Source organism: Zosterops lateralis, assembly GCF_965231275.1.
Source record: "Zosterops lateralis genome assembly, chromosome: 10".
In the NCBI taxonomy this organism is placed as follows: Eukaryota; Metazoa; Chordata; class Aves; order Passeriformes; family Zosteropidae; genus Zosterops; species Zosterops lateralis.
The window spans coordinates 15,372,931-15,397,386 of NC_139770.1; the positions used below are offsets into that span (position 1 = coordinate 15,372,931).

A 24,456-nucleotide genomic window follows, 5' to 3' on the forward strand; every position below is an offset into this window, starting at 1 on the left:
GCCCCCCGGCCGCCCCGAGGGGGGACGATCCCGCGGACCCGAGGTGACGACCCCGGCGGAGGGATACCGACCGCGGCCGGCGGCTCCGCCGAGCGCAGCGAGCGGGCCGCGCTCCGGGCCGCGGCGGGGGCTGCGCGGGGGGCGGCAGCCGGGGCAGGGGCCGCCCGCCGGCCCGGGGCGCGCGCGGGCCCCGGCGGGGCCCCGGCGCCAGGAGAAAGTAGTCCCGCGGCCTCCCCCTCGCGCCGCTGGAAGGGGTTCGGCGGCGGAGGCGGCGGACGAGGCGTCGCTCGGTGCTGCGGCTTCAGCTGATAATTGAAGGGAAGCGAGGCGGCTGCTGCCGGGAGGAGGGAGGCACGGAGCGTCTGCGGAGGCCGCACCGGGACAAACTAGGTACCCGGGGCCCCTCCGCTCGGCCGGGGGGCGCCGGGGGGGGCGGGCGCGGGGCGGCGGGGTGCTCGCCGGGCCCCTCGGCGGCTCCGGGCCGGGCCTGTTGTGTCATCCTGGCACCAGCCGAGCTGCCCTTCCTGGCGGCCCGGGGCAGGGGGAGGGGAGCGGCGCCATCCCGGAGCATTGTTGCGGATGGGGGTGGGGGGGCGAAGGGGAGCTGGGAACGACACGGTGCCGCGCTGGTGAGTGTGCGGGGCGGCCCGGAGGGGGGGAATGGGGCCCTCGCTGGGGAGGGAAGGGGTGGAAACGGAGCTGACAAAATGGCCAGGCGGTCCCGGAGGCCGCTGCGGGGACATCCCTCGCCCCCCCAGCCCGGGCAGGGGTCCCGGGGCCCCCCTCGCCTCTCCCGGGCCGCCCGGCGGGGAGGGGGCGGCAGCGCGGCCGCCCCTCGGCGGGCCCTGTGTGGCTGCTGATACAAAAGGGCAGTGTCAGTGTTGACACTGCCGTGCCGATTTCGATGCCCTTCCCCGTCTTCCCTCCCCCACTCCGCTTGGCCCCCTTTTCCTTAGTGGTTCTTTCTTTCCCACCCCCCTTTTATTTATTTTTTTTCCCCTTTAAAGAAGGTAGGGAATATCTTAAAGGGAAAAACAGCCTTTTCTCTTTCTTTCCTTCCTGCCCAGCTCGGTAAAAATGCTAAACAATCGGCCGACGTCCATATTTCACAAGCTTTTTTTGGGGGGAGGAAGAAGGTGGGCAGAAAACGGAGGCGCTCGTGGGGTCGGAGTCACAAAGCTGGCTGCCCACGAAAGGGATTATTTTCGCAGCTAAATGTTTTCGAGCTGATGTTTTTCTTGTTTTCAGTCAAGAAGCAAGTTGCCTGGTCCTTGCGTTTGCTTGCATAATGCGTCGTACTTGGAGGCTGATCAAAGGCTGGGTTCTGCCTTTCCTGCCTGGCTCTTCCCCCTCCCTTTCCCCGGGGGGCCGGGCAGTGGGACAGGGCCGGGGGGCCGGGGCCGCTGGGAATCCCGGCTCCTGCCCCCGCGTTCCGGGCAGGGGAAGGAACCGAGGCCGGGGCTCTCGCCAGACCTGCAGGCCCGTCTTCCTGTGTCCAACTTTTTTATTGTTCCCCCCTTCCCCCTTCCGAGTGCACGGGCTCTCCGGCAGGCGGGGGTTCGCACGGCCCGCGAGTCCCCAAGTCTAGACGGGGAACCGGAAAATAATAGGGGGAAGAATGGAAAGTTATGTCAAGGGCTTTGGGGGAAAAACATCGACGTATCGAACAAAGGTCCTGCCTGTGTTGGAGAGAGAGGCCTGCATGTGAGGCCTGATTGTGTCGCATTTACACACGGGGAAGAAATGAGTGCTTGGTACTGGCCTAAATTTATTCTCTAAGTCTGGCGTGGAACTTAGGAAAGCTTTCAGAGAGTGTGTGGCTTGTTTTGGGAGTGTTTTTATTATGTGTAGCAATCCAGTAACCATTTTTATTTTAAATCCTTTTTTTCCTCCTAAAAAGACAGTTCAGGTTGGTTTTTTTTCCTTCTTCCTGTCTTGTTCAGCAGAAATAATACTGATTCAGAGCTTCTAACACTAATGCAAAACTTTACTCAAACAGAGTAACTTCCACAGTTTGTGTCGTGTGTAATATGATTTTTGAGTTTCCTGGTTCTTTAAAGGCTGCCATAAAGAGGAGTTGAGTAGTTACCAGCTGATAAATTTGAAGTACATCTATCATAATGAGAAAGAAGAAGAATTCTGAGCACTTAAATTAATTTTTCAAGATTTTCTTGTGGGAACAGACACTGTGGATATACTTTTGTAACACTTTAAAAGCTAGCAAGCATTGCTGTGATTATTTCTGTTTATCTCTTGTGTAGTCTTTTCTTTTCAGTTCTTCCTCTTCCACTCCCCAAATTACAGTTCTAATTGTACAGGGCTGGGATTTTTTTTTTTTTTTTTTTTTTTTTTTTTTTTTTTTTTTTTTTTTGTATTTGGTTTCTGAGATTTATTAATATTTTCCTTAAGATAAAAGTTTTTAAACAAGTTTTATTTTAGGTATGTAAAAATATACATAATGGATGTGAAAGCACTGGAAAAATCACTGGAGCTTTCTATTGTTTGGTAACCTACTTAATAAATATTGATAGGAGTTAAATGTATTTATGAAAGTATTAGTATTTTAGTTTTTACAGCTGATATTTTAACAGAATATGCTGTGTTTGAACTAGGAAGTTTAAAAACAGTGGTCTGGTGAATAAATTTTGTAAATAATACTTAGAGGTTTTTGGCAATATGCATATTTTTAACTTGTAATAGTTTCTATATTTGTAAAATGCAGCTCATTGTGAGTGGTTTAGTTCTTTTGATCTTAAATGTGAAGATATTTTTCATTTTTATTGTTTGGTGTATCTTATTGTTAGAAATACACGTAATCAGATTTTTTTCCCATTCTTAGGGTCTTTCTGAGAAAAATGAGTAGTAAACTTGAATTAACAACCTTAAATCTTCAGTCTCCACATGGTTTCATAGCAAGGAACCTAAACATGTCTTAGCTCTTAGTAGAGAGATTGTAGGTCATCCACAGTGTGACATTACTGCTTATTAATATAGCAGAGCTACTTCAGTAGGAGTGCCAACCTGTTGAGTAAGAGCTTATGAAAATGGGGTCTTTTGATGTCTTGGAAAAGTTTTTCAGGTCGAAGTGACCATTAGGGGAAATACTCTGCGTCTTCCCAGAAAATGAATAATCAAAGCTGTCATTCCTAATCAGGAATCATGCACAAGTTTATTTTTTGGTTTTGGTTTTATTTTATTTTATTTTATTTTATTTTTTAAGTTTCTTTTTTTATATTGTTCTTTGACTGTCTTCAAACCCGGAGTGTAAATATCACCAAAAAAACCCCAAAAAACCAAAAAAAGAAAAAAAAAAGAAAAAAAAAAAAACCCAAAACAAACAAACAAACAAAACCGGTGATGAAAACTTGTTCTTATAAAATCATTCCTAAATTTGAGGCCTAAAGCTGTAGGTGACAACACTGTTCCTTCTGCAGCAGTGTAGCAAAAATAAACTGCATTTGTCTTTAATGTGGTCAGTGGAGACATGATTAATTCCATGTGGATCCTTAATCACTGATAAGTACAGTTACTCACTCTGCAATAGTCCAGAAACATAACCTGACTAAATTTCTTTTGTTTCTAAGTGATGAAGCTGAAGCAGGAAAGTTAGTAAGTAAACTACATGTTTGTACCTAATTTGCAGCTAAATAAATCTCACAACTAAATGATCTCTATCTGTGTTAATCTTGTATTTGTAGGCCATGCTACATATTCTAACAAACTAATTGGTAAGCATCATGTAGAACACTTGTGATCATGGATCTCTTTTGTCACACTGGGGCTAAATTATTTTGACAAAGTATAATCAAATACTGAAGTTGTACAACATGGTGAGCTATGGCATTGGCAAAATCTTAACCCAGGATGTTTCTGGGATCTCCCATTGGCCTGTTGGATGATCAGTCCTGGTCATCACCTGTCAAATTAGTAACACTCCCTAAAAAGCACTTTGTTGACTCTGTTATGCCCTTTTCATCAAGGTGTCACTGCCCCCATTCATTACTGACTCTGAAGAGGTAGTAGTACATTGATTTTTTTTTTTTTTTGGTAACTTATTACCTTTGGGTGAGTATGCTTAGTTTTCTGAAGAAGCAATGTTTTAAATGTGCCCTTAATATTTTAATCACTACATAGTATCACAACAAATTTATGGCAGTATATGAAGCAACTTCTTGCTGAGAGTTTCCATAGCCCAGTTTTGAGGTCATATGAAAAAGTCATATGAACTTTTTCCCTACTGATGTATTTCTTTTTTTAATTTATATGAAATAAAGTGCTTCTGAAGAGACAAAACTATTTTCAGAGTTCTCAAGGGTCAGCAATAATGAAAAAATGTTTGTATGTAGCTACTTGACTCAGGATCACTTTTTTTAACAAAATAGTTGCTGAATTCATGCTTTAAAGCTGTCTTCTGTGAATAAAGAAATTTTAACTGTGTATCAAATGTACAGTGTCTGTGGAGGACAGGGCTAGGTCAACTGGCTTCTCCTGCTCTCAGGATACCAGCAGTGGTTGCTTTAGTGCGAAGTTCAGTTTGAGGAGCAGTTGTGCTCCTAATCCTGCCATCAGGCTGGTCGAGTCCCACTGTGTCAATATGCAGTCATATTCTCCTTGGGTTGTGTCTGGCAGCCAGGGTTCAAGCGCACAGACCCAATCTGTTTACTCTCCTTGTCTGTGATGGGCCTTGTCTGGCAAGGTACTGACTGTTGCCAGTCTGACTTGATTCATGAAGGTTCTTGGTACAAATATGGCAGCAAACTGCCCTGAGACCAGTAGATGGTCAACTCTGGAAGGAAAAATGGAAATATTATTTTCATATAGGAGAAATGGAAAACTTAGGTGTATTATTGAAAAAGTTAATCCTGATAGTTTAATACTGGAGTTCGATATTGAAGATGCATGAGAAATACCAGCAATGATGTTGGAGCCATGGTTGCCCTCGGTTGCTCCAGACAAGCCTCTCATGTCAGGATTCATACAGAAAGCCTGTTTGGAAGGGACCCTAGGAAGTTACTTGGCCCTTCTCACATTTGACTTGTTCTACCCTTGAATTGTTTTTCATTGATTACAGCCTGCTAAAAAGTCATCTCATTTTCTCAATCACTCATTTTCTTGAGTGATAAGAAAGGAGAAAAAACCCCGGATCTTACAAACATACAAAGGTATATGTGGAGAAGAAACTAGAATGATTCTATCAGTGTGTAGTAATACTATGCTGGCTCTTGGGCTGGGGGGGGAAGTCTCATTTTCTCAAGTGTTTTCTGAATTATTTGCTTTGATAGTGTTCACAATAAAGTGCACATGCTGAACTGCAAAGATCTGACCTTCATAAAAGGTATGAAAGGGTCTGAGTCATGTTCTGGAATGTGAACCTTGAGTTGTAGGAAGCAATTTGGTGTTTCAAAATGGAAGCTGAGGTTCCCTGGTACTTTTTGAATAAGATGGCTTTTTTTAAGATCTGAAAGGCAAGGTATATTTCGCATTTATTCTGCTTTCAGAGCAACTTGTTGCTGACAACTTGGGTTGTATTGTATGAAGTCCAAATAACTAAACTTAGTGTAAAGAAGAGCAAATAGTTGCTAGACTTTTGTAAAGCTGGAAATAAAAGAATACAAACATGTTCTTTATTTTCTGATGTATGCGTGTGTTTTTGGGAACAAAAGTGTTAAACTTTCAGGAGGCTGTCAAGCCCTGAGATGGCCATTAGACTTAATACTAGCAGTGTGTGCCTTCAGTTTTGTGGCTGGCTGTTTGAAGTGTGGTTAATACCAGGTTTTATTAATGCAGAGCAGTAACTCTAATTTTTTACCTTGATTTTCAGGTGTAGTTTTTAATAGTAAAACTATAAAGAAAAATAGGTCTTTGACAAATTCATGCCTTAATGTAACTAAGTGTAAATTCTGCTGTATTTGTTTTTAATGCTGTTTTGTTCTCCCTCATTTTTCTTCATATCTGTCTTACTTGCCTTACTTTGAGCTTGTGATAGTTTGTCTTACGAGCTCTGGGTAGGAGAAATTATCTCCCTGTACGTGGGAGCTTTTATGTGCTCGAAGTCTGTTCTGTGCCTCTGCTCCAGTCCAAGACTGCTTAGATGTAAAAGTACAGGTAAATAAATGTGGAAATCAAAAATACACTCTTGTATAGTATCTTCTGAGTTGAAAACATGGAGGGTTTTTTAGCATCAGGAGCAACATAAATGAGTTGAGGCACCAAAATAGGAAAGGTGGAAACAATGCATAGTAACACTAGTCAGGGTGGACTCTGATATCCTCCATGCCTGCCCTCCTCCCCCTTCCCTCCAAACTTAAAGAGAAAAGGAAAAACACACACCTGCATCCCACCCACTCACCAGGGGACTTAAATTACATGTCCTTGATACTGGTATAATGATTAGTTGCTTACTTTAACTCCTGTAGGTAGTGAGGAGAAGCTCTCTTTACATTATATATGCCTTTGTGGAATATGTGGCAGATGTGTATTTTTGGGCAAGGTAATATTGTAAGATGTGGTCAGTGTCAGGGCTAGAGGATGGTGTCTTATCCAAGTTAATAATGTTCTGTGTCTTCTAATGTCAAATCCCTTATGCAATTAGCTTATTCAGTGCGGGGAGTGTCCTGTCCTGGAAGGTGTGTGCAGTGTAACTGAATCTTCTGATCACAGGTGAGATGTGGCTGTGCATTTAAAGAGAACAAATGAAGAAAGTAACTGAGGGTGCATATTAATAGGCTGTATGCTGAATTTAAACTTGGAACCCTGCCTTTGTTAGAGAGTGAGTGTTTTCTTCCTCTTTATTTTGAGGATACACTTTATTTATAATCAACTTACTGACTGTAAACTAATTTCTCCTTAAAACTTGACTTGTCTTGAGCTTTGCAGTTGTTCCAGGTGTGATTGCTTGATGAAGTTGCCCATTGTACAGGGGTGGGGGGAAGGTAGGAAATTGCTCAGCTGAACAAGGGTAGCAGACAGTCATAAGCTGTGTCAATAAGCTGAGTGAACAGCACCTGAGAAACAGGTACATATGTGATCTTTAAGTTAAACAGCTGGAGAAAACACAATTTCAGCTGAATCTCATTTAATGAAAGGGATGGAAGCTGCATGACTTAGGAAAACTTTAAGCCACAATTCCAAGTGTTACAGCTTGTATATTAAAGATCTGCTGCAGTCTATTCCGCAGTGGTTTTCAAGTTTATGTGATGACAGTGGATGCTGCCATACCTTACTCCAGTAGTATTCTGCCTGTTGTATTTAGCAGATAATATTCTACAATAAAAGACTGGTAATAAAAATGAAGACTGGCATTATACTATAAGACTGGGGATTAAAGAAGTTAATTTCACTCTCTTACTCAGTTACAAGAAGCTTGGTAGAAGAACAGATACATTCCTTTTCCAAAAGTAAGATAGGAAATATGTGTTTGTCAAAGTTCCTCTGTGGCCGCTCTTAAGTTGATATAGTTCTGCTGCATATTTGTAGACTTGCAAATGAACACAGACTTCCTGGATACCTGACTCTTGACAGCCCCTCAGAACTTTCACCAGCACTTTGTAGCTAGAATTGGAAGAAGCGTGTTGAGGGAAATGCCATTGCACACTTCAGTCTGCACATTTAAATGCTCCATGGAGTGGGTGGAAAGTGAGCTCTCTTCCCATTAGCTGTGAAGAGGAAAGATGAATTTTGTGAAATTTATAATGTGAAGGAATTGTACCACTTTAATGCCTTCTGTTAATGTTGACATATTTGAGCACTATGGCCATACTTTTAATAAAATAGTTTAGAGGTTCTTGACATACTGTCCAAATCAAGCTGGAGTTGGAACAGAATGGGCACTGAAAATGCTAACTTTGTGCTTTATGGAGAAGAACTCAAGTAAACTAGAACCTGAGAACTTTATATTTAAAAACTTAAGGTAAATAGAAATGTAGTAATGAGTTCATTTTTGGGAATACACTTAAACTGAATGTAAAGTTGGCTGTGAGACTCCGCTGAAGTGGCAGGCAAAGTATTCTCAATCTGTCACTTTCAAAATACAATGCAGTGACCGTAGTTGTTGCTAGACTTCATGGCTTCCAGAGGTTGCCTGGAGTAAAGTATTTTCCCTGTGTGCTCTTCCTCTGTCACAGACTTAGCCAAAAGCTGTTGAAACTATTCTGGTAGTTTAGATAAAAGTAGATTCCTATTAACTAATAAGTCAATGGATAAACAGTTCTGTCATCTTGTTTTTCAAAACTTCTTAACTCATGCGTTTTATTGAGATGAAATCTGAGTATCTGTTTATATTAGATTGAGATCTCACGCTTGAATGCTATGATTCTAGCACCTTTAGTTTTACCAAACTAGTGTTGCTTCTGTTTGTGGCATCTATTTGTTGCAGTTTCACATCTACCTTGCACTTCCTGGAAACCCTATTAGGACTCATCTGTGCTATTTTAATTAATTAATTTTAATTGAATTAATTTTAATCCTATTTTAGTGGTGTTGGAGCCTCTTAAAAATTTTTATCAGAAGTAAGCCATTTAGATCATTCTGCATCACCAGATTGTACAGTGTGTTTTAATTTAAAAGCTGTTCCCCTTCAGCTAAGAAATGGTTTCTTCCTTAGACTCACAGAGTTGCAATACTGTTTTCTTTCACCAAAATGATGTCAGGCTATTTGGAAGGTCAGCTTAGTAAGATGGCAAATCAAAACCAGATAGCAGGTGATAGTGCTGATCTAACAGCAGACTTTAATTAGTATTTTGACTTCCTGTGTTCTGTAACCCATTCTGAAACAGCAGTTAAATGTTAGCAACTCAGTTACAAAATTGCTCTGTTGCACTTTCATAGGTCTCCTATGTTTTTGTCTGCTACTTCTAGATGGAGCTCTTTCCACAAATGGATTAACTGGTTTGGTTTTTGGAATATATTAACTTTGGCAAGTTTCCACCCCCCGCCCTCTCCTTCCCCCCCCTTTGCCCCCCCCCCCCCCCCCCCCCCCCATGTGGCAGATATCAAACATGAACATATGGGCACAGAGTGACACAGCAATTGAAGGATCAAGCTGGATAAACAACCTCTGCACAGACTAACCCTATCCAAAACTGTGGTATATGGTTTGTGGTTTTTTTATTTTTAAATCCTAGAACTTGCTGCTTACTGCAGTGACTTGCTTTGTGGAGGGCTGTTTTCTGTCTCCCCTCCTCTTTCTCAGGAGAAGGTGTGGGGACAAGTTTTTTCTCTTCAGTCATAACAGAGCTTCTGTGGGAGGTACCATGGGACAAGAAGGACAGGAAAAGCTTCACAAATTGTAGGTAATAAAGGTGTTGGCTTCTTTGCAGTGTCTTCTCTAACTTCTTATACCTTCTGAGAAAGAAAATGGCTGTTATGATAGTGAGAATGGTGTTCTAGTTACTTCCTTAGCCAAAAGATCCAAAGTGGGAGGGGACTAGCTTTTTGTAGGAACTGAGCCTTTATAAAGAGATTTTTGTTGCAGCTTGAGCATCTCCTCTCTCTGGTGGGCACAGGAGGACAACAGAACTTGTTAGTTGTCTGTAAGGACAATGAAGACTCTCTGGGAGTAGGCTTAGTAAGAAACCTCACACTTGCCGTTTTAATTCTTCAGTCATCCTGGGATATTCTTTCAGCATGTCATGTCTCAAAATTTAGGATCATCTAATTTCCAGCCTGAAAGTTTGTCTTAAGTGTTTGCCTGCTAACTGTATCAATACTATCCTCTCTTTATTTTCTTCTGTTGATTTTTTACTCTTAGCACTTACTGGAAGTATTTACAACTTTGTTGCCAGGCTAAATAATACAGGTTTTATTAGTTAACTCCTTTAAGGTCACTCTTCTGGCTTTCAACTGGAATTCATGTCTCTTGACAAAGGGCCACTGTGATGAGGTAGAGTATTCCAGATAAACACTTGTTTTTACAAAAGCACTGAGAATTCTCAGTTACTCTGTAATGATGTGTTCACCTAAGCATTGGTTCCTCTTCCACACCTCCTCTCCTATTCCCCTCCAGCATCACTCTGGGAGGAACTGGAACGATAAGTCACGAATGCTTAGATCAACTGACAGGGTTTGGCTTACAGTAATGCTTTTTGGGTTCAGTACTGAAGTACAGCATCTCCATATTGAGTGGTAATATTGTACTTCACAGCATTTCAAGTGTCTGTTTAGAATAATTGACTGTTCCCTATTTTGATATATCCTTACTATTTTGGGTGAGGGACAGACGAAAGAAAAGAGAACTTGCGAGTTTTGATTATTTTGGAAAAAGGGGGATTTTGAGGGAGCAGCTCTGTTTAGATAACCAGATCACCTGTGTAATTATTTGGAAATAAGCAAGGTGGTAATAATAAAGCTTTTATATTTTTCTTCTACTGGTAATAGTCTTCCATCATTACAAACACTTTCTGTTTAACTTGTTCAATGATGCAATCTGTTTGGATGCTACTTAACAACAATTTAAATAGTCCTGGGTTTAACAAAACAAATAAAGTAACCTCTTTTCTATGAGCCAGGAAATAGTAACAAGTGTTTAGAGTTCTGCTGTCAAAAAACAAAATCTTCTGCTTCTGGAGTCTGTTGATGTCCTGTAATTACTGAAGTATGATTTCAAGATTTAATACCATTACTAGTTAGACATTATTGCCTGCCTTCAAGTGTTAAAAATGTGTAAGCACCCACAGCTTATGGAGACGCTTTTTTCAGTTGTTTTTCAAAACCTTGGGCCTTTGACTGTACATTCAGAGTAGCTGTGAATATTTTAAGTCCAGCTATGTCTGAATGGTAGAATATTCTTACTTGAGTGTGTTTGCAGGAACGCAGCTTTGAAGCCCACTGGGTGGAAGCTCTAGTCCTCATCAAGGAGTACTTTTTGCTAACCTTTGAAGCTTTAGTTCCATGAGAATGTTAATCTACATAAGTTCATGGAGTAAACAAATATAATGTCATGGCACTACTGTCATAGGGAGGGAGGATAGGCTGTCCTCTGAAAAGTGCTTGAAAAAACCAGACTTTGTTTCTCAGGAAAGGAGAGGGCCTATTACTGGAAATACAGTGGGGACTAAGGGTATCTCTTTAAATAGTAATTAGTGTTTAAAAGCAAAGAGATGATTCTTCCTTACTGTATTTTTTGTACTGCTTTAGGTTGGAGGACTTAATTTAAATGCCTGATTTTTGTGTAAAATACTTCATTGCCAGTTAAGTGCAAAAGTATGTACAAGTGTTCAGTTTTCATACCACTGATTTTAGCTGTGTTGCCATAAATGTTACAGCTACACTAGGGAAGATAGTTGCTCCTGTGGGAATCTGTGTGCTTATGTCCCTTAGGGGAGGGCATTCTGAAGATGTTAACCTGCCGTGCCTGAGCTTCGAATGACTGAGTCAAGGAATTCAGGAGCCCAGTGTTTTGTGTCTGTGTTCAGGAATGCTGCTCAGAGGTCACTGAGTGTGACAAGTAGAGGAGATGCAGGCTACTGCATTTCCTCAAATTTTCACCTAACTCTGTGAGACAAAGCTGAGTTGGGGCTTGTGAACCCCTATCCTGGCCTTATGTTTATGATCTACCTGGCTAAAAAGCCTGCTACAGAAGGGTTTGGGCTTTCTGTTGACGGCATCAAAAGCAGGATGTGACTAGTGCAAGCCCAGACCTGTGGCAGCTAGAAGCAGCAGCTGAACCTATGGCAGAATATAATGATTTATATGTCTAAGTTTAGCTTAGATGCATCCAAATGCCAGGTAGTTTGTTACTACTTAATAGTATTCCAGGTTGTGGCAACAAACCAGAATTGCATTTACTCTTGGGGTGTGTTTGCTCTATTGTTGGGAAGGTTGGTGGCCCAGCTTTGAAGTGGGAATAACTTGAAAATACAAATTTGTGACTGGCTATCATTTAAACTCTTTTGTTCTTTGTGCTTGAATAGACTGGAGTAGTATTTGTGGTGGGAGAGTGGAGGAGAAGCTGATGTAATTTCAAGTTGCTTCATCAAAATTTGAAGAGCTTAACTTGTGACAGTTGGTGATAGATCAAAGTGTCAGGTTTTAAATTGTCTATGTCAACTTGTACAGATGCAATCTATATTTTTGACCAGCTTCCTACATCTCACGTGCTGAATTTTAACATGAAAATGGTCTGCACTAGCATAATAGTGAAGCTGTATAGTACACAAGACTTCCATGTAGGTTTGGATTAGAGTAGCCTATTTTATCTAGGTGACCATACTCACCAGCATGTCTCCCAAGAAATTTAGTTGTAATTTTTAGCTTCTGTCAGTACTTGGTATTCTTTGGGAGATATAATGGAGCTCAGCTGAGCAACTGCATAAACAGCCTCATGGCTCTAATGCCCTCAAGTGTGGCCTGCTTGTTTTCTCTCCTTAGTCTGTGCTGTAACTTCAGTAGTGAGTTAAATATTGTATGAAGAGTATAAGGAAGTGTAATCACCACTAAGCTTAGAATTAATGGAGTTACAAAAAAAATCAAAAAACAAATAGATGTTTTGCTCAGAATGTCTGTCATACTTGAATATGTACAGAATGTTTATGCTGTCACTTTAAAAAGTATTCATTATAAAACACAGACTGTGATGCCACATCTGAAATATTTTTCTTGAAAATGAAAAAGTACTTCTGAAACTTTAAGGCTTGTATCATGCAGCTGTAATAAATACTGCCATGTTAGTAATATGCTAGTGGTATATTCTGCCCTTGATATAAGAAAAAAACTCTAGGCTTCTGTTGTGAAAATTCAGTGTTAAATGCTTTATATCCTCCACTTTCTAACAAAAAGAGACATTTAATAGAAAATAGTTTCAATTAGTTTTTCCTAGATAACTGCATATTTGGAGAGCAGTGTTTTCATCAACTTTCAGCTCTGTGGAAGAGATTTGTGTTGGACAGATCAGGCTGCTTTCAAATAGCAGTACATGATGTCTGTGTCCCAAAACTGGTCTGTCAGGGGAGCCTTTAAATACAAAGTAAACATACAGATATATTTTGGAAAGCATAGAATAAAGATCCAAAGTCAATGCAATTAATTTGGCACCTTTGGTAGCTGATAGAGGTTGAGGTGCTCTCCAAGCACCTCATCCCAGCAGTTGGTGGGAGAAAAGATGTATTTCCAAGACTTGACATGGGGAAATGGAGGTGTTAGAGATACTGGGATTACTAGAATGCTTTTTTTGCTCATTAATCATATTTGGGATGGGGATGTGCATGCTCCCAGCTGAGTGCCTTTGGTTTGCAGGACAGATGGAAGAGTAAGACAGGCTGCAGCCTGTAGGAAATATGTACATTTTACATTTGATACGTAGGACACTGTGCAGAGGGGAGGGAAGAAAGTGGGCTTACTTCTGGGCCTACAGGTATTTTCTGTCTTTCTTTACAAGCCTGTCTACTTCATATTCTTTCTTTTATCTTTCCCTTAAGCCACTCCATTCTCTGTGTGTTTTTTACTAAAGTGTTGTAAAGAGTTATTTTATCTGGCACCATGATGGAGCTGCCCTCTCCAGTTAAATATCCTTTAGTTTGTCTTCCTTAATGAGTGCATTTTATTTAATGGCTTATGAGAAGATGAGAGTAAAGAGGATGATGTGGAGTAGTTCTGGAGTGTGTTATGGATAGTCTTTAAAGAAAAAAGCCCAAACCATGAAAACAAACCAGAAAGATAAGAAATGTTGCATCGGGATTGAGTGAACTTTGCTTCAAATTCAATGTCATATTAACAGTTATAAATATTTGCATTATTTTCATGTTTGCAAAATGCATGTTAGGAGTGTAGCAAGATAGATTCATCACTGCTTCAAGGTATTACATCACTGATGTATACACAAAGCACTTTAGAAGAAACATTGTTTTCCTTTCTTCTCCTCTTCACTGTGTTCTTTTTCAGTCCTAGACAAGGCCAAAAGTAATGTGTTGTTTTGGGGGGCAGTAAATTGTAGGTTTGCTCATAAAGCATAGTTAATCATTAGTGTTGGAGGAAAGGTCACCAGTATAGGAGACAGCTCTTTGGGTATTCTGATTGGGTCACAGAGCAAATTGCAAGAGCAAAGGCTTATCAAACCAGCTATTGTAATATCTACTTCTTAAATAATCATTTTGATCAAGCTATAGAAAACTTGCAGCTCTGCTTGTCATTTTATGAGTGTCTCAGGGTGGTGAAGAGATTGTGTTCTTCTGATACGTGTTCTGTATTCATCAGAGAGCAGCAGTTTAGTTGGAAGGTAGCAAAAAGCCTTGAACAGACTTAGGCAGTACCTATTGGAACATTTTGTTGGTAGAAAGTAAGGAGCCTTTCTTCCAGCTGTGAAGTGATTGACTATTGACAAGAAATTCAGACTTGGAGAAATCTGGCCATGCCAGGACCTTAGGAAAACCACCTCATTAGTGTTACCTTGTTAGTCTTGTGAGCTGTAGCATATGGGCATAGTTACAGTTGTTCTTGTTCAAGGAAAATGTGTGGGTAGCCTGGGAAAGATGAGGTAAAAAGCATTGGTGAGGTAAAGCAGAAAAATGTCCTAGTGGTACTTGCACATAGGGAAAGGAGGAGAGGAATTTGTAGCAGACCTTTTTCTGTGTGTATTCGATGATGTTGAGTTCTTGTCTAGCTTAAAACTAAGACTAAATCTGACATCCTGCTAAAAAGCACTTCAGAGAGCTCTAATACGTAGTTTTGCTCAAGTTCGGCATCATGTACAATGCCTTGTTCCTGCAACATTCCCTTGTTTTATTTATGGAGCATTGAGAAGGTGTAAATGTGCAGCGGAGTAGACACTTGTCAAAAAAGTGTGCCATAAAGTTGTTTAATTCCTTCATAAAGCTCTGGCTTCTGACAGCTTTTTCCATGACTGTAGAAGTTTGAATCTTCCTTAAATAAAATTGTGGGAGCTAATATTGTATGTTGTTCCATGTATTTAACGTGAAAAGCACTGTAAAATCATGATCTTACAATTTATAGGATCGGTCTAAAGGCAGCTTAATCCTTAGTGTTTGACAGGCGTTTCTTCGGTTGTGACTTTGTTGTGCTCAGCTTTACACAGACCTTCTTCTGTTTGTACAGATATTTGGTAGGCAGTTTGGTTTATGATTTCATACCAGGTAAATGTCTTTAATTGTGCTTGTGTCAGTAATTTGGTATGTGTCCTGGAGCTTGCTCCTAATTACATCACTTTAAGATATAATGTAAATGTATAAATTTTTCTATGGTTGAGAGAATACATCTGTGGCACATAATTCCAGGATGCTGCTGGTTTGAGCACTCCCCAGTTTAGAAATCCTAGATGTGTTTTAATCCATTTTTTTTGTTGTTACAGTATTCTTGTGATAGCAAAAGATCCATATGCAGATCCAGTGCTGAGGAGGCCGGAAACTTAACCTGTTTTAATTGGATTTCTTCCTCAATGACTGCAATTAAACCATTTCCCAGATTGTGTCATGTGGCATAGGACTCTTGCTATGCATTAGGCCTATGACTTTCCTGTGTAGCATTTGGATGAAGTCTCTGTTCAGGAGAACAGCAGAACCTGCTTGAGCCCAGTGTGGGAAAGAAAACCTCAACAGGCATCAGTCTGAATCAGGGCTAAACATCAGTGATTAGAAAAACAACAGGAAAACTCCTGAAATCTTCCTGATTTGTCCCAAACTTGTCTAAATTATATTTTGAAGATGCAAAAATCTGAAAACCCATTCTAGGTGAGTAGAAAATAGATGAGTACCTTCTACTTGGCCTTGCAAACATAAGTTTTTTTTAAAATCTGTTTTTATCTTTGTTGTTTTTTATCTTTAAGGCATGCCACTATTACTGAACAGTTTTTTGTAGACTGATATAGAGCTGAAGCTGAATATTATCAAAATGAAGACCCAGTCTTCTGCTTCTTTACCTTGTTTTTATAATACCCTTAGACCTGTGGTCTTGAGTTCATCTGTGACATTTTTCTAGTCCACATCTGTGAGTTAACTGATTGTGGTGTGTTTTTTTTTTTTTTTTTTTTTTTTTTTTTTTTTTTTTTTGTTTTTGTTTTTGTTTTTCAGCAGTAGCTTCTGTGACATCTAGTATCTGAATTTCTTCAGTCTAGTGGCTGATTAAAATTCTTTGCTTTTTGTTTTTTTGGTTTTTTTTTTTTTTTTTTTGGCTTGTTGTTTTCCTGTACCTCTCTTAGTTGTCTAGGAGATGGCAGGGATCATCTTGTGTTAATTTAGAGTTTGGGTGACCAAAAAATGTTTTGCTAGCCACTGAGTTCACTCGGTGTCTCAGTAATTTAAGACAGCTTGGCAGAAGTTGATTAGGAATTTGGCAGGTCTCAGAAAACCTTCCATGCTGCAACTTGGGGCACGTATTGTCTAACGGGCTCTGCAGGTAGGACATGGCTGTGCACCTTATCAGTATTTGTCTTGTGCTGCTGCACTTGGTTTTGCTTAAGGGCTGTGTGTACCAGATGCAGGTGAATGGCAAACTGCAGTAAGGCACCATCTGGTCTGTGGCATTGGAACAGGGAAGAGGCTTGGTGTTGGAGCAGTAGGTTCTGTGTTCAGACTCAATGTTGTAAGTAAATGCAGCTCAAAGGCAGCTGGGCATGAAGCATTGGGCAGGGCAGATGTAGAGTGGGTGATGTATTTTTTGAGTACTTCTTGGTTTGCTTGCATGAAAGTACTGAAATAAACTATTAAATTGAAATTTGTATAAATCACTCAGCTGAGTTTCTCTTTTTTTTCTCTGGTAATAAATGCTCCTTTTCCCAACTTTGCCACACCTGTTTTACTTGGTTTTAGCTTGACCACCTACTTCTAGTGCGCTTTCTTTTCTGGTAGTGTCACTGATCTGTACTTCATGAAGGATTCCATGCTTTGATTCATGTTGTCTTACACAGAAGATAAAGCTCCTCATTCAAATTAATTCCTGTCTTCTGAGTAGACTCTTCTCCTTCATTCTTGCCAGACAATGTGGTTTTATATTTGTTTGGTTTTTATTTTTTTTTATTTATTATACTGTTAGTGAAAGTTTAAACCACTGTTCAGATAGTGACTTTTGGCCCCTGTTAAAACAAGGGTTTCTAGAGAATCTGAAAATGAAGGCCAGGTAAGATTTTACTTCTATTGCTTATGACGTTTTTTAGTTAAAAGTCTTAAGAAATGAGGAATTCACATCAGCTCACTTTATGTACAAACAGCATGGTTTTGGCCAGAATTTGGCTGTTGGAAAATGTGTTTTTTTTCTGTTAGAGAGAGCTGCTTTTGTTTGATTTTAAAAAGGAAATGAAGTATTGCTTTCATTGTTGTTACAAGTTGAAACTACACTTCTGTTAACACCTGGTAGCAGAATTGCTTTCTGAGGCTCTCATAGTGTAGACTCTGTCAGTACAAAACAGTAGTTTTAAATGTCCTGTAGAGGTGAAGTCAGGCTCTTGCCGTAGGACTGATTTGGCAGAAAAACTTTGCTCTGTGACACAAGTGTACAGAAGATGAAACTTTGAATGTATTCATTCCTCACTTTTCCTTCGTTTCCCATTGCTGGGCTAAAAGGGAAAAAAGATCTGTCAACAAAGATAAGAAAGTTGGTTCAGTATTTTGCAGCAAACATTTGCTGTGTTTGTGTGTGTCTGTTCTGTGTGTGGTCTAACAAATCTTTTGTGTTACTGACATGGCTTAAATACCTCTGGGCTGCTTCTTAAGCTGAGCTGTCTCTGGCTGGCTTGCAGCTATCCAGATCAGACTATTCTTTTCCTTGATATAGATTGACTCAGGAGTTCCTGGGTTCTTATGCTTTTGATAATCTCTATAGCTCCATAGTAAAAAATTTAACTGCTGCAGAGTTGACTGAATTATGCAACAGAACTTTAACATTTATCTGGTTAAAAAGCCAAAATAATATGGAACACTGAATTTCGACTTAGAAACTACAGATGTTGTAAACATGACAATATTTTCTTGAAGCTTCAGAGTCCTGGCTGTCTGCCACAGTAAGAGCATTCTCTTCCTTTGTTAATAAATTCAAGTCAGACCATATACTAGAGGAAAACTTATACTGAACTGGTTTGGACACGTTATGAACGGTGACATGGAAAGGTATCAAATTTGGTTTATTTGGAGAACAACTTTAATATTAGAATTCTTTTACAAGGGAAAATTCTTTGAATGAAGTAGAGAGTAAATGTTCTAGGAGATTATTTTTATAGTTAACTCTATTTTTATAGTTAACTCTATTACTCATGCACTCAAAAAACAAGAAATAGTTGCTGTTGACAGCACTTTCCATGTAAAACTACAGAGAAGCAAGAGGAAAAAAATAAAATGCTTTTTATTTTTCTTAGTTTCTCCTTTGGATGAGAATCAAAGATCTGACGTGTCTGTTGTTTTGGGCACCAAAATGCAGTCCAAACTGTAATATTTCAGTCCTTGATGAACATAAGAGATAGAAAGCAGTGATGTGGCAGAACTGAAGAGGGATGCCCTCAAGAGACCATTATATTTGTTCCACGCAACTTCCTTAATTTTTCTCCTCAGACTGCAGTTTCTGTTTTTCTGGAGGAAAAAAAGGACTACAGGAGTAAAAGCTTTTACTGTCTTAATGTTAGGTAGCCCTCTCAACCACCTTGCAAGCGTTCATTTAAGATTTAGACCCGGTTTTGATTTCTTGGTGCACAACTACAGTGATTTTTTTTTTCTTCAGTAATGAAATAAAGCTCTGGATTCCTGTGTACCATGAGCTGGGAACATCAGTTGTACATCAGACCTGATACACCTGAGCTTGCCCTTGTAACCTGTACAAGCTTTAGGTTTTTTTTGTTCCTTTAACCTATTCTGATGAATGGGAATGTTCTGCTGTCTAACTTCTGCAGGTGCTTAATTTTTAAGTTTTTTAAGCTAACTTATAGCCCTCCCCTCCATCCATAGGTTTCTCTTGGTTCTTCAGCTGACAAATTAGTTGTATTGTTGACTGCCAGTGGTACCTGTACTTCTTGGTAGTTTTGAGTAGTGCCCCATTTGCTATTTCAATTTGACTTTTCCATAGCCCAGAAGGACTTACTGAGGTTCAGGCTGTGGCCAATAAAGGCCAATCCATAGTTTTATTTCTAAAGGAGGAATGATGGTTGTCAGTTCTCTGTAATCTTAATGGAACAAGTTTTTACATTTCTTCCAGGTCCTTGCAGTAGTCTTTAGTTTTCTTTTCCTGTACCAGGTTCAGTGAAAGGCCTCTGCAGTCTCAGACTTCAAATTCAATCGACCTGCTTGAAGCAGGGGAGGCTATTCAGCCTCTGCAACTCAGTCATTGTCACAGCACTGTTCTTATCGGCACCAAAACGTGTGATTAGATTTAGAAACACCTATTTAGATTTTTTTCCTTAAACAGTACTTGACTTCTTATATCTTCCAGTCCTCTCAGAAAGACAATAGTCGGAAGTCAGTAGGTAAATGTGCTGCTTTGCTTGCTTGGAGCTGTGGCATGGATTACCTTTAGGATCACATAATCTGACAGCCTGGGAATTCTTCTAGCAGGTAGTGCTGTGCATCTTTTCAGAAGTGTTTTCAGTGTTCTTATCATCTGTGGGAACCTGTCAATCTTCTGGTTGCAGATAATGAGTATTTGTACTGCTAGTTAGCAGTAAGGCTAACAAATGAAGGCTTTTTTACTCTTCTCCCTTCCTCTTTCATACGAAGACTTTTCCCAGTTGACTCTATGTCAGTAGACATATATACATAAATGCAGTCTGGAAAGTTATTTAGTGGTTACATCCTTTCAGGCTCTTGGCCACTCATTTTGCTGTTCTGTCAAGGTGGCCTTCAGGACTGGCACTCTTGGCTAGAAGGGCAGGCAAAGGCTGAACTCTTGAAAGCCTGGGAAAGGGAAAGCTGACTTCCTAATTTAGCAAGGCCCAACGTTTGCCTTAATTTTCTGATGGCTGTTTGTTGTTAAGTGTGTGGTTCTCTAGTTTGTCTCTAGCATCCGAGAAGGAAAATACAAAAAGAATACAGTCCAGCCTAATATGGGATTCAGCATGATTTTGTGTGGTTTCTGTATCAAAGGAAGTTATTCTGATAAAAGTCACTGTGTGAGTTTTACGTTACTAGATGCAGTGCAGCAAGGAAGCCTTAGTGCCCTCTGGCATTTTTGAATCATGAAGACAACTTATGGCTATTCATGGAGAAGGTAGAAATGGGAGCAGATGAAGAAATTAAGTGTTAGCTTGGTCTTCCTATGTTCAAAAAAGAAAAGTTTATCATTTTCTTAAGGTTCAATGGTTTCATGCAGCTGAATAACCCAGGATTTGCATGAATGCAGATGAAATGCATACACCTTACTGCACCTTGCAGCTCACGGGAGAATGTATTTTCTCCTTGTTTGTGTATAGACATTTACTGTCAGGAAGAAGGGAGGGATGATAAGAATTTAGGACATGTTGCAGAAAATTTTTCTAGGAAATTTTCAGTATGTTATTATATCCACTCCCTAAAATTCTTCCATGAGCTACTTCTACAACCAGAAGGGGCAAGAGGCTGCTAAACTGAGAATACAGACTTCTGCCTGTGTGGAGCTTATCTGTTTAAGGTGAGGACCTCAGTGAAAAAGGACGAGGATAAGTGGATAACTTTTGAATTTGGACAGTATGAGGAGGAAGACTGTGTCAAAATCAGACAGATTTTGCAGAAGACTGAGTCTAAAGCAACTCCCTGGACTAAAAAGTCAAATTAAGTAGACTTACTGAAGTAGAAGTAGTAATTGAATTCTTGCAAGTGCTTGCTTGTAAGGCAAGTAAAGAGGTGTGTATGTCTGCAGGTAAATGAGGACAACCTTGTGAACAGTGGGCAAAAATGAGGTGCAGCTGAGATCAGTTGAAAATGATGTAAATCTGAAACAATTCAGCAGTTACTAAACCAGAGGCAATAATTTCTTCAGCTGAGTCACAGTTGAAGTCTGAGCTCTTAAATGTGTTACATGCTCATATATTTAGAGTGTTTTTCTGTCTTAAGTGACAAGATTTATCACAGAAACAGCTGATCAAGTAAATTAAGGTTGTCTACATTGAGGTAAAGGAATACAAATCTGAAGTCTTTGGCTTAATATTTTCTGATATGTATGCTGAACTCTGGGTTCTGGCTGGCAAGATGAGCAACTTTGTGGAAAAAATGTTCTGAACTTGCAGAGTATATAAACACCCTCTTGTCTTTTCCTTCTTTTTTTTCCCCTTCCCTTTGCCTAATACTAACTTTGGGGCAGTAAGTCTGTACAACTTTGAGGAGCTGGATTGCTGGAGCAGCATTGAATAAGGCACTGGAGTTTTTTGGGCTAAACTAAGAGAGAGGAAGAGTGCTGAGCAGTGTACTTATCTCCAGGCAGGTAACAGGTATTATAATGGAGCATTATAGGCAGAGGTGCTAGGCATATCCTGAAATATTCAGGAGAGTGCAAGAGTCTGGAAAAAACCTCTTGCATTACCAAGATTATTGCAAGGAACTTCAAACCCAAAACCCAAACAAAACCACCACCCGAAACAACAGAGCAAATCCAAACCAAACAAACACCCCAAACAAGTTTTAGAGCTCATGCAAGTAGATTAAGAAGGCCCTTGTGGAAGAGTTCACTTCATTTTTTAGGTATTGTTACTGATTTGCCTTGTTACACTATTAGTGGCCCTAGAGCACGTTGGAACTCTTCAGTTTCCTTACTGTCTTTCCTTCAGTAGCCTATGTCAGGGTAGCTACATTAGTTCCTAGTATCCTTCACAGAGTGGTTTGGATGCTAAGCAAAGGCAGATACAGGGTTGTTGTGTAGTTCTGTTTTCCCAGTTTGCTTCAAAAACACAGAAGCATGTTAGTTACTTCCCGTTAGCTTTTCCACAAGAAGAAAGGTAAAGGCTTCACTGCAAGGTAACAGGTGCTTTTTGTCTTGTGTTCCTGTAGAACTTCTCCAAGCAATATGTTGACTGTACATTAGCTATAGTATTTGCAATGGGCATGTTCATTCTACAGAAATTAATTCTGGTTGCTTTCCTGTACAATAACAAAGGTGACTCTAAATTGTAATCAAATAGTGTTTGCTAAAACTCACTATGTACATAATAAGCACTAGATAGCAGTGTTGTTACATGGCTTCAGAAGATACGTAGTGGGTTTATATGAAATGCTGGCTTTTAGAATTCATCCTCATTCTAAAGAGTCTCCTTATGATGAGAGCCTCTGCAGGCCCATGCTTTGGCATCATCATAGCTAGGAATATGGAGTTATGAAACATTACCTAAAAAGGCTCATGTGCAGATAACTCTATGCTAGAAAGGGATCTGAGCTTAAAAATTCCTAAATAGCATTGTCTGTTGTGGAAGCATGGAGGTCTGATGGATGGTTGCAGCTTTTCATTATTGTGGGTGTGAGGAAGAATCAGTGTAGTTGAGATTGTCTTAAAATCTGGCAGGACTGCACATTTGGCTGGTCCCTACTGAGTTGCACTTTTTTTTTGAGTGTAGGTGTCTGATGACGGGAAAGAGGAAGCCAAGTGCTTGGAGTGAGCTCAGAGATACAGAGACAAGTCTGAATAACTGTTGAGATTTAGGAACATCTGGGTTCTTCTTGTTTTTTAGGATGTTGAAGATGCAGTTGTGAAAAATCTCTCTTCATTACTGGACTAACTGGACACCTGGTATTGTGGGGTTTGCAGTGACACTTAAGTTAGCATTTTGATGTTAAAGGTCACAGCTGAATCCTGAAGCTGCATTATATTTAAAAGCAAACTGGGAGTCATATGGCAACAAGTACTCAATAAAAAATGCTGTTAAGTCGAGAGGTATCAATATAGAAGATAACTCTGGACATCATCTTGACTTGGCAGATGCCTTACAGTTGTACAGATAAAACAGTTGTCATTTCATTCTTCTACACAGCTGAAAATACAGTGTGTATGACAACATGTTGTGCTACATAAATTCTAAGCACAGACTACTTCAAGTGTCTGGCTAACCCTTGTGTCATGGTTTAATCCCAGACAGCAATCAAGCACCAGGCAGCTGCTTGCTCACTCCCTCACCAGTGGGATTGGAAAGGGAATTGAAAGGGTAAAAACTGGAAAACTTGTGGGTTGAGATAAAGACAATCTAATAGGAAAAGCAAAAGCAGAGCAAGACAAAGAATTAACTGCTTCCCATGATTGGGCAGGTGTGTAGCCTTCTCCAGGAGAGACAAACACCATCAACTCTAAATATCCTCCCCTTCCTCCTTCTCAGTTATATCCTGAGCATGAAGTCATGTGGTCTGGAGTATCTCTGTAGTCAATTTGGGTTACCCCTCTCCTCCCTGGGTCTCCTTCAAACCTCCCCTGCACCTCAGGCCTCCTCACCAGCATGGCTGACAGTACAAAAAGCAGAAAAGGCCTTGCCTCTGTCTAAGCACTTTCAACCAGTAACAAAAACATCTCTATCATCAGCACTGTGCTCTATTATTAACGCTGTGTTCAACAGAAATCCAAAACACAGCCCTGTACCAGCCACTTTGAGTAAATTCAAGTCTGTCAGAGACAAAACCAGCACATCCAGGCAGATCAGTGTTAAACTAAAGTTTCTCTAGGGAGGGCCAGGATTGCCTGTGTGATGTTTTCTTCAGCTGACTCTTGTGGTGGTGTGTGGGGAAGCCCATGTTCTGGCCCTGGGTGGGAAAGTGCGTGGCTACCCTAGCAGAGGGCTAAGTGAGCACTGGTCCTTGCAGAATGAAACCTGCTGGAATGCACATTTTAATTGCTGCAAGGTGATACAGTAGTTCTCTGGCAACCATTTTGTAGTCTGACTGAAAGTTTGACATTAATACCGTTCCAGTGCCAGCTGACTTTTGTGGAAAAGGGGACACTACTCCCTCCTTTTAGAAAATGCACAAAATGCACCTCATTTCTGATGGTAGAGAGGGTTTTTTTTTTCATTTTATGTTTGGATACAAGAAAATAAAAAGGGAATGCACAACACTTGACAGTGCCTGTGACTGACTTCAGCTGGACTCCTTAGGTAGTGCTGGGCCCGTGCTCGGCTTTCAGCCTGGTTAATGCTGGGCTTTGTTTCTTGCATTGTTATTCTGAAGAGAAAGCTACAATTTACAATCTCCTCAACTTGACTGATCTAGCTACACCAGCAAGCTGGATTTCCAGCATGATTTGCAGCAGTTGCAAGCTTTTTCTGTTTCATTTTAAGTCTTTTTGTTCTCTAAAGTATAAGATGTTGTACATTGATGGTCTTACATGTTGCTGAAAAGCTTTAAAATTTTGTTAGTGGGATTATTTGCTTTGATTAAAGAGTTTGAGTAAGAGGAAATAATTGTGAAGAGGGAAAGTTCACCTTTTGAGTAGAAGTGTTTATAGCTTTCTCAGCTTATTAGGGACTTCTACCTAAGAGGTTTATCAGACAAATATATTTTTGTGGGATTGTGTATTTTGTGCTTTACTTATATTTCAAGTTCCTAAGCATAAGGTAAAAAAAATCCTACCCAAAACTAATGAAGGTAA

At 40.3% G+C, this 24,456-nt stretch overlaps 1 protein-coding gene across 11 annotated transcripts in view; it reads left to right on the plus strand.

Moving 5' to 3' along the window:
- Positions 1–257: 257 nt before the first annotated feature.
- The window catches only part of TRIP12 (thyroid hormone receptor interactor 12), a 77,962-nt gene continuing 53,763 nt past the window's right edge, over positions 258–24,456 (plus strand). For 6 of the 11 annotated variants that reach the window (XM_083868306.1, XM_083868315.1, XM_083868317.1 and 3 more), the window contains exon 1: positions 258–390. Coding sequence is in view for 1 of the 11 variants with exons in the window: in XM_083868309.1 (XP_083724435.1) it covers positions 9,252–9,286 (35 nt within the window). In the remaining 10 variants the exon portion in view is untranslated. The other 5 variants (XM_083868311.1, XM_083868312.1, XM_083868309.1 and 2 more) reach the window with 5 other exon arrangements.